Genomic DNA, 11,113 nt, shown 5'->3' with positions numbered 1-11,113 from the left:
TTTTGTGGAATCGGTTCATTTACGTTACCGTGTTGAAAAAAATTCCTTTTTCTTGTATTCTTAGAAGATAATTTTCTTTTTATCTTCTTTTACTATTGAAACAATTATTTAATTTGTTTATTTATTTATTTGTCTTCTTTAATTAATGCTCTTAATATAATTATGTAGTGTAATAATGGACCTTTCAAAATAGAAATTCCATTCTATTTCATTTTTAACCCAAAAAAAAAGGTTGTTACTATATTCCAACGTTAAATCATTTGTCAATAATTAGTTTAATGTGCATTGGAATCTTCCGCAGTTTGCAATTTAGGCGGGCAAGGTTATAAGCTAGGTTGGTACGGGAAACGAGAGATAATATATTTTTTGAAAGAAAAGAAATAAATAGAATTAATATATAATAGCCAAACGTTCCACTTTATATCGGTATAATGGTTAATTTTATAAAATATTTTAATTAAGGTTGGGCCAGTCATTCACCATGTATTTAAGATTTCAAGAATTAAAAGATGCATTTTAATTTTTAAAAGACGATTACAATAGGATCTTCGCCATTGGTAAGGCGGAGAAAGAGCTACAGGACAAAAGAGTACGCAATACTCTGTAAGAACAATATGCCTGAGAGAGAACGCTTTCGATGCTATACACAATCTCTCTTTCTCTCTCGCACAATGTCAAGGGGAGCGTGGGGAGCGCGGGAAGTCTTCACTCAACGCGTTTGAGTGTAGCCCACGTCTATTCTTCGTGTATTATACTATATATAATATACATATATATTGTATTTAATTATTTTAATTCTAATATAGTTAATAATTTTTCCTTTACATTTATTTTAAATAACAATAGGGCAAAATATATAATATATACTATATATACACGTATACACACAACTCATGTGCTTATGTAGTGTTGTTTCTTGAATCATAAAAATAATAAAAATGATACGCCCTTGATTACTTGATTTTACCTGAATGTCATGAAAATAAAACAATTTAATTGCTGACATAGTACTTTCCAGACGGAAGGAAAAGGCTTACGCGTCTTTGAACGAGTTCATTTTCCTGCGCGATTTCAAAATGCTAAGCATTGCATTTCATTTAATACTTTTAATTAATGATTAAATAAAATATAAATTTTTGTAAACTTTTTGTTACGATAATGTGGCGTAAACAACCCCACCGGTGGAAATTCCGTTTTTCGGTCCCGGAAAACAAGTCGCAAATGAAAATGAACTGGGTTATGACATAAGTTCATGTCTTTCAGGAAACGCATAACATACTTCATGTGATAAATGTTTTTCTTTATATTTAAATTTGTAGTTTTTATCGTAGAACAATAGTTGAATGTGAGCTTTGAATAACAATTGATTTTTGTTTATTTGTTTGTTATCATCTGTGGTAAAGAGAAACATTTATCTCATGCATGTTTTCAAAATCACACATACAAAAACAGTAAAGATCCACCTTAAATTAAGTATATCACTAATTTGTGTTTAACCTATCCATTTTACCAGTGGAAGTTTAAAATGAACACTCAATGCTTTATAACAGGATACCTTACTTAAAGAAAATCATTACTCTCATCCTTAATACATAATATAAAATACATTCATCGATTCAAGATTACAATCTTATGTTTTCTCTAAAAACGATTACAATCGGACCTTCGGAATGCAACGCTACTTTAAATAGTTTTTTATAATTAATAATGTCCAACAAGAATCATTTTCACTTAGTTTTGAAATGTTGTAAAATACCATAAAAATTGATTATAAGATAATTTTATAAATTCTGTTGTACCAAAAAAAATTAAAAATATCGAGTTGCACTTCGGCAGGTTATACTGTAAATTTTAGGCATCGGAGAAGTTTATTTATTTATTTAGAAAGAGGATGATTTAATAATTGTTTTTTTTTAGTATGTGTATTTTAAGTTTATACCCCTTTCTAAATAATTTATATTTTAGTCTGGAAAATTTTATAAGATTTACAATATTGTTTACCGTGAAATAATTGAATTTAATTTAGACAAATAATTTAGTAATTTAGATGCGTAAACATTAATTTTCCATTTTAACTGATACACACGTCAAACGAATTTTAAATGTTTAACATATAAATAAAATAAGAATAAGAGAATTTTGCCTCATTGTGTTATCTATTATCTATCAGAAGAGAAAGATACATTTATTTGAGGTGTGTTACCTTGTCTGATTTACCAAATAGCAATCGAATTAGGTTCGTTGATAAAAAAAAACGAAAGAAGAAGAAAAGTACTCCTTCACCAGTGGGTTTTGAGTGACTGATGACGATCCACTTCTGGTTTTAAAATTTTGTTGAATGGCCCTTGATTTGCTCATTCAGCTGAATATAAATATTCGAAATTATGTCTGTCATATTGGGAATAGAAGTTGCGTCATCAATTTTATTTAGACCTAAAATTTAGACAAAAATTGTTAATAATAGTTTCAGTGGAAAATAATGGTTAAAATTGGCAACCATTATTTTGTTATTACTTGTCAGGAATTTTGAGTTGTTTTCATGTATTCGTATAGTATGTCTTGGTCTACTGTGAATATTAACTGATTATATATATATTTTTTTATAACTTTGGTCTGAGATTGGGCACAAAGAGTATCAAGATTCATCCACGGTTAAAAGTGATGTTTACATCACCACCGCGGATAATTCCTGGCACAAATTCTCCTTTAAATAAAATGCTTTATGAATTTTGTCTTATATTGTTAGGTTATGTTCAGAGTCTTCAGTGAGTCACGTTTCGTTATGTTGTATTCGTCGCGTCGAGAGGCAAGAATATTATTTATTATAAAATAAACAACATTCCTGTTATATAAAAAAAAAAAATATTAAAAAAAAAAAGATATATTGCAAATAAAAACATAGCTCTCCATTTTGTCTCAAAGAATACTCCAAATTTAATATATTTGATGAGATTAAATTTCATTTACATTGTGTTATTAAAATTACTTATTTTAGCGCGTTATTTTCATCATACAAGAGAAAGAAATGAGAAAAGTCATTCTTTTAATCACTCATCTTTATAGGGTATTTGTAATTACGGTACTTTTATGCGGGGATGATTATGATGTAACACCAAGTAACCTTTACCTGCCTTTCCGTAAGTGTCCCCTAATTTAAAAAAAAAATGACCATTAGTTTGACCCATCCTTAATTCTCTCAAATGCAGGCGGCAAAATTGCTATAAATAATTGACTACTTTCTTTCATAACCTTTATAACAAAGGTGGAAAAGAAGTCATAAAAAATATTAATTATTAATTTAATTAATTAAAATTGATTTTAAATTTTGAGGAGAAAAGAATATAAAGGAGCAATAAGATTATTAATAAAAATTATATTTTAATCGAAATTTATACATTTCTTTTTCGCCACCGCGGAATATTCCTGTAAATTTGTTTCCAGAATAGAAAAGGAGATAAAATTTAAGCAATTTTAAATAATGATATTAAAAGAGTGGATGTGTATATATTATATGTTCTTTATATATTGTTGAATACTAAGATTTCGAGAAGAAAATTTCTGCCGTGTTGCAAAAATATGATCCTGAGCCCCAACTTGAAGCGCATTATCGTTACATCCTTTTAGTACTGAGAGAGTTCTCAAACAAGAAGGTGAGAAAAGAATAATAATAAAAATGGAAAGTGTAAATGTATTTGAATTTTCCGCTGCAATGACTGCATTGGAGTTAGTTCGAAATAATGTGACTGATAGTGATTCTTTGCTGTCATTTAAACAAGCAGAAATTCAACAGAAGCTGCAAACCAGAATCCGGAATGGCGAACGTGGGTAAGTTTACTTATGTTCTCTTTCTATTTGATGTTTGTAAAAAAAAATTAAAGCATTAATTAAATTAGTTCTGAAAACCGAGGTATAATTTACTAACAAGTTCTGGTTTTATTATTTTGAATTCACATTTGTCCTTAATGAAGTTAAACATTTATATTCTCAAAACAACCATTTAGCAAAAAAAAAAAATTTTTTTTTTTTTTTTTTCTTTTTTTTTTTTGATTTCTTTTACTATAAGTATTTTATTAGTAATTGTAATTTAGTTATATTATCATAATTGTCCAAGATTGTTAATATTTCGTTAGGATTAATAATTAAAAAAAAAAATTTTTTTTTTTTTATTATTATTATTAATTGTTAAACCATTTATAAACAAGATAATTATTTCTAAAAGCTTTACAAAAAATTATTTTCTGATAACGATTAAGAACATGATTTAAAGGAAATCAATTTTATGGTTAATAGATCATTTCCATTATTACAATATGTATAAGACACAAACTGAAATTTTTTTTAGTGTTCATGTAACTGTCTCACACTGGAAAGAGGCACCTCCTAGGGCTGATTGGCATTATTGTTGGCCCTTGGACGAAGAGGCGTCCAAAGGGACTCCCTGTGCCCAAGAGGATTACACTTGGACACAAGAATATCGTTGGGTATGGGGACAACGTTATGAGACGAGGAATTATTGGTGTCCCTCGTCATTCATATTTCCATCAGTGATTGCCATTCCGCAATCAGAGCAAATGGAGAAAGTCATTGGTCCGTTGGGCGTAAATATCTCCCAATTGTAAGTAATACGTTTATTAAATATTTAGTAAATTCTTCCACAATTATTTAATAAATTAACTCAACCGACCCCTGGAAGACGCACACAAAAGGCAAAAGAAAAACACTCTATACACGTCCCCCAAAAATCGAGAGAAAAAAAAAATCAATTTAATATTACATTTATTTTAATAAAATGTTAATCTATATATATTTGTACCTTACTTTCTGTTCTATTTCAGCGATTATTGTCATATTTATGCAATTCCACGGCGTCGGGGATACCGCCCTGTAAACCCGGCGATTGAATTGATTTTTATACAGGAGTATGAAAAAGATTGGGAAGAATTAACCTTATTGCGTCATCGCTGGGAAACAGTGAGTAACAAATATACTAACTACTTGAAAAATTAATATACGAGTTTTTCTTTCTTTAATGTTGCTTTCTCTCCCCTTTTTTTTAGAGATGGGCTGTGGAATTGAACACCGTTTGGTTGGGGTGTTAAAATAAGGTTGGCTGGGACATGTATAATCAGGCAACGTGTTTTATAAGTATTAAATAAGCAATAAAAATTATTTTATATCAATGTCTTATTTTAACGAAACTTTAAACAACACAAAAAAAAATTGTGGAACTATATTAATGTATTTTATAAGAATTGACATTCAAGTATTCTAGTGTAACCTTCAGGTGAATTCTTGAAATAAATATAGTAGTCTCTTTTATTTTTGCAATTCTGCTGACGTGTTTAATTCATGATCCCACGTCTTTATGTTAGTACACACATTAGTATATAAATTGTAACTTTTCTCATTTAACTTATTTATTCATTTGTTTTAAAGAGGTCTTTCTAGATTTGAAATTATTTGTTAAGAATCCATCAAATCATTTAAAACTTTAAGAAAATTAAGGTTTAATACTATCTTAAAATGAAACAAATTGTTCGATAATAATTAACGTCATACCAATTTTGATTAGTTATGATTTAAGAGAGGGAATAAAATTCTAGATTTTAATATAAAAATAATTATGATGCAAGAGAAAAACAAAAACAACAACCAACAACCAATTACGACAACCTTTAATATTTAAATTTTTAATATCCAAACAAATATGTCAATAACGGCTAGGGTCATATTACTAGATTTTATTTTAACTAAAATCAATTATTTCTCATATATATATTTAAATAAGTACAATTAAAAGCTTCAAATTTTGTTTTGTTGATTATGATCTAAAATAAAAAAAAATGCAAGGTCAAGAGACAATTATTTGTTTAATAATATGCATATATTTTTAATACCATATTTATTAAATATTATTTATAACCATAACATTAAATCATTAATTATTTATTTATTTTACTTAAATAAATTTTATTTATAATTGTTTATTAATCTGTTTATTTGTTAATGTAATTATTTCATTACTAAATCTACATGTTAAACATATTATAATATTCTTAAATATTAGAATTAATTAATTAGTTAATTATTGTGTTATCATTACTAATACATAGCATATTATTTATTGTATTAATAAATTTAATATTTTTATATTGTACATCTTATTGTTATTGTTGAAAATTTATTAATTGGGAAATTAATAAAATAAAAATGTTGAAAATTAATTGCAATTAATGCTAAAAATCATATCGTTTAACTATAATTTTAATAAAACTTATTTTTAACTAAATTCAATTATTTACATATAGGAATAAATTAAAATAATATTTTATAAATTCACTTTTGTTAAATTACTTATTTAGCTTTTTTTTTTTTTCTTCTAAATGATAATAATTATATTAATAATAATTTTTTTTATTATTGTTTATTATAATTTTATTTACACATATATTTTTTTTTATATGCTAAAACTTCTATCCTAAGAATTCTACTATATATATATATTTTTATTTTTTTTATTTTTACTTAATTTATTAAATTTATAATTATAATTTAATTAGTGATTGTAGAAATAATATAAACTAGCCATCCACCTGGACTTAGATAGCTAGTGTTATTATCATGTCTATTATTTTTGAAAATCCTTAATTATATTTGTTGATCATATTATCTTTATTAAATAATTAAGTTTTACTTTCATTTATATTTATTTACTTATCGATTATTATTTATAATATAAAAAAAACTTATTTACAGTTTAGCCGATATTACAATTTAATTGACTTAATTTTATTTCGAGGTTGATGTTTTGATTTATCATGATTCTTAAATCCTTTGAAAGAATCACAAATATTTTAATTTTTTTTTTGTAACTGTTTTTCTTTTCCATTAATAAAAGACATTTATTAACTGTTAGTAAAAAAAAATAAAAATAAATTTTTAGTTGTATTGTATTGAAATATTAATTTTCAAGAGAGAGAAAAAAAGTTGAAATAAAAAAAAGATAATTTAACAGATTGTTATTTACTATTAGTTGTATTTGAGTATTTCTTAAAATTATGCGGAAGATTATAATTACAAGGACGTAATGATGTGACCCAGTATACTCGCGTTTAAAGAGTCATGGTCGTTCTTTGTAACTCGATACATGAAGAATGATGACAAATACTTTCTTGCATTTAATAGAGGAAATAAGAAAACAATTATAAAATTTAAATCACACCCTTTTTTTTAGGAATCAAAGAAATTTTAAATTAAAATTGCAAAAATTTTAAATTTATAAAATTAGATATTTATGAATTCCAAATGACAGGTTTCTTTTCAACTGTTTTTTTTTTGATAGAATAAAATTGGAGTTGCGATATTTTTTTTTTTTTTTAATGTTAATAATCTATTGTTTATATTGCCACTAGAAAAATATTTTTTTTTTTTTATGAATAATTAGATTATTCTTGGAGACAAATTGGAGAGCATTATAAACCAATTAATTCATAACTGATATTTTATTCATTTGCATACAAAAAAAATAAGATGAAATAAGGAAAAGCATATAGGGAAAAATATTTTCCTTTCTTTCCCGATTCTAATTCCATTTTTAAATTAGTGATTATTTTTCATCGCCACCGCGGAATATTCCTTGTAACTTGCATGGAATACGCATAAAAAAAAATGGAAATGGAATCAAGAAAATACTTATTCTCTTATAATATGTGATTCTAAATTTTGATTCTGTGTTAAAACAGAAAAGTCCAAAAATAAAAAAAAAAGAAATTCTCCCAAAAAAAAATTAGAGAAAAATTGTTAGTTGGAAAATGAAAGGTTGCAGGGAAAATTGTCTGAGAGATGGTAGAGTTTTAGAAAATTTTACCGCTTTTCCATCTAATGAAAAATTTCCTTCTGTTTATTTATAAGTACAAATATAGATTGATTTGATTAGAATTGTCATATTTGATTTTTCTCTTTGGTCTATTCTTTCTGCGAGTTTTCTTTTCTCTTTGTCTAAAATTATTCGACATTGTGATTTATCATAGTAACAAAAATTCTTCTCATTCTTTCACAACAAATAAAATATTTTTAGGATTATTTTGTAATAGATTTTCGGAGACTTGTCTTCCAGTAAGCGAATCACGGAGACTTGTCGTCACGGACTATCTATAACAAAAATCAAAAATTAAAAATTAAACGTCTAGTTTGAATTTTTAATTTATGAGAGAATAAAAATATTTTTATTTGAGAGAGAATAATTAGAGAATGTATTTAAGAATAAAAATTAAACAACACCTTATTCTTTCCATAGAGTGATATATTATTTTAAAAATTATTTTGTGATAGAATTTCGGAGACTTGTCTTCCGGTGAGCGAATCACGGAGACTTGTCGTCACGGACTATCTATAACAAAAATTAAAAATTAAAAATTAAACGTTTAGTTTGAATTTTTAATTTTTGAGAAAAGAAAAAAAATATATTTTCACTTAAGAAAGGATAATTAGAGAATTTACTTAAAAATAGACCAAAACACTTATCCTCTCAACAAAAGGAATGTATTGCTTAGGATTATTTTAAGAGTAGAATTTCGGAGACTTGTCTTCCAGTGAGCGAATCACGGAGACTTGTCGTCACGGACTATCTACAATTAAGGTCCCAAAATTGAATTAAAATAATTTTTAATTCCATTTCAACATACCCATTGTTAGAAAGAAAGAGGTGATATAAAGAAATTTGAAAATTTAAAAATAAGAAAGAATTATTAAGTGAAAATTTCGAAAGGAAATAGAAATCCCTTATAAGAATTCCTCCCTTAAATTCTGAGGGGTAGCAACGTCAGGAAAAATCCCACCGCTGCCACCATCAGTTTGTTACGAACGAGAAAATATTTAAATAATTAATATAGTTGATTTAACTATAATGATTATTTTGGGCTTTTGAGATGGCCCTATTTTCCAGTTTGTTGGAGGAATTCAAACTGCCAGAGCGTGAGCTCTGTTTAACTTACTGGGATTCGTGTTTCCTAGTTGCCAAAATTCAGAAATTTATTAGGAAGGGGGGGGGGGTAAAGAGAATATAGGAAATTAATAGAAAGAAATTTAAGAGTAATAGTTATGATTTATTGTAAATTAAAGAAAGGATCCATCCGCCTCTCAAACAATAAAAGAAAGGAGGATGGGGTAAAACTAGCCAGAACGATACAGTTACTTACCCGTTCTGGAACCTTAAGTCTACCGCCAGAATTCTCCCGACGGGCGAAGATTTCACAATACGCACTATTTATTGTCCTTGAAAAATTGTTATAAACAGAAAATATTTTGTAATTAAATATATTATAATTATTAATATATTTAAACACCGTGGGCTTTTGAGATGGCCCTATTTTCTTTAATCAATTTCCTAAGTTAATTCCTCAAACCATTAAAACAGGGCGGACGCGGCAACAACCGAAACCGGCCGGTCTTTTGACAAGAAAGGATTTTTATTAAATTTATTTCCCCACTATTTTAATTTTTGAGACGACCCCGCGGATTTCGAGGTGTTTAAAATTTTATTTTACGTCCGGCCAAATTGCTTGTATAAGCATACAATCAATTTGGATCCTGTATACCGGACGGGAACGTTATAGGAAATTTAAAAAAATTTTAATCCGACAGAGTTCAAGTCTCTGTGCTGTGGGAAACCGTACTGTTCTCAAATTTTGAAAATGGCCTCCGTGGACTTCGGAGTAATTTGTATTTTTATTTTCGTCCGACCGAATTATTCGTGTAAGCACACAATTAATTCGGATCCTCGGTATCGGACGGGAACGTTATAGGATTTAAGAAATTTCTTTTACACCGATGCCAGAGTCTAGCCTCTGGGGGTCGCGGCAACCGAACTGAACAATTTAGATATCTAATTAATGTGCTTATATAGTTTTACTTCCTTAAGAAATATGGAAAGGTGGGGACAGGGCGTTGGTCCTGTTGCCATGCCAAAATTGCTGAACTTGCATTTTGTGGAATCGGTTCATTGCACTATGTTGAAATAAATTCCTTTTTCTTGTATTCTTAGAAAGAATATTTTCTTTTTAATATTCTTTTAATTATTGAAACAATTTTTAATTTGTTTATTTATTTATTTTTTTAATTAATCTCTTAAAATAGGATTAATGTAAGTTGGAAATAATGGACATTTCAAAATAGAAATTCCATTCTATTTTGTAACCCTAAAAAAAAAGGTTGTTACAATTCCAACGTTAAATCATTTGTCAATAATTATTTTAATGTGCATTGGAATCTTCCGCAAGTTTGCAATTTATGGCGGGCAAGGTTTATAAGCTAGGTTGGTACAGGGAAACGAGAGATAAATTATATTTTTGAAAGAAAAGAAATAATAATAGAATTAATAATAATAATAGCCTAAACGTTCCCATCTTTATATATCGTATAATTGTTAATTGTATAAATATTTTTAATTAAGGTTGGGCCATCATTCACCCTGTATTTAAAGATTTAAAGAATTAAAAGATGCATTTTAATTTTTAAAAGACGATTACAATAGTATTCGCCATTGGTAAGAGGGAGAAAGAGCTACAGGACAGAAAGAGTACGCAATACTCTGTAAGAACAATATGCCTGAGAGAGAACGCTTCGATGCTATACACAATCTTCTTTCTCTCTCGCACAATGTCAAGGGGAGCGTGGGGAGCGCGGGAAGTCTTCACTCAACGCGTTGAGTGTAGCCTCACGTCTATTCTTCGTGTATATATATATATATATATACATATATATATTGTATTTTATTATTTTAATTCTAATATAGTTAATAATTTTTCCTTTACATTTTATTTTAAATAAAATAGGCAACATATATATATATATATATATATATATACACGTATACACACACACTCATTTGCTTATGTAGTTGTTGTTTCTTGAATCATAAAAATAATAAAAATGATAGCCCTTGATTAATTGATTTACCTGAAAGTCATGAAAATAAAACAATTTAATTGCTGAAATAGTACTTTCAGACGGAAGAAAAGGCTTACGGTCTTTGAACCGAGTTCATTTTCTGCGCGATTTCAAAATGCTAAGCATGCATTTCATTAATTACTTTTAATTAATGATAAATAAAATA

The 11,113-nt window shown here is 27.3% G+C and overlaps 1 protein-coding gene across 1 annotated transcript; it reads left to right on the top strand.

Annotated features, from left to right (window-relative positions):
- Positions 1–2,385: 2,385 nt before the first annotated feature.
- Positions 2,386–5,727, top strand: LOC122504591. The gene is made up of 4 exons (XM_043615768.1): positions 2,386–3,825; positions 4,343–4,615; positions 4,836–4,971; positions 5,058–5,727. The coding sequence occupies exons 1-4, from the start codon at positions 3,674–3,676 to the stop codon at positions 5,097–5,099; spliced, it is 603 nt and encodes a 200-aa protein (XP_043471703.1). The 5' UTR covers positions 2,386–3,673; the 3' UTR covers positions 5,100–5,727.
- Positions 5,728–11,113: the final 5,386 nt, after the last annotated feature.

The sequence above is a fragment of the Leptopilina heterotoma genome, unplaced genomic scaffold (assembly GCF_015476425.1).
Source record: "Leptopilina heterotoma isolate Lh14 unplaced genomic scaffold, ASM1547642v1 Lhet_305, whole genome shotgun sequence".
NCBI lineage: Eukaryota > Metazoa > Arthropoda > Insecta > Hymenoptera > Figitidae > Leptopilina > Leptopilina heterotoma.
The sequence above is the reverse complement of the archived record's forward strand: the minus strand, read 5'-3'. Positions and strand labels throughout refer to the sequence as shown.

What these genes read in the sequence shown, in the direction of transcription:
- LOC122504591 (XM_043615768.1), top strand. Translation starts at nt 3,674, where the DNA reads ATGGAAAGTGTAAATGTATTTGAATTTTCCGCTGCAATGACTGCATTG. An exon ending in ATCCGGAATGGCGAACGTGG is followed by an intron (nt 3,826 to 4,342) that starts GTAAGTTTACTT and finishes AATTTTTTTTAG; the next exon opens with TGTTCATGTAACTGTCTCAC. An exon ending in TGCGTCATCGCTGGGAAACA is followed by an intron (nt 4,972 to 5,057) that starts GTGAGTAACAAA and finishes CCTTTTTTTTAG; the next exon opens with AGATGGGCTGTGGAATTGAA.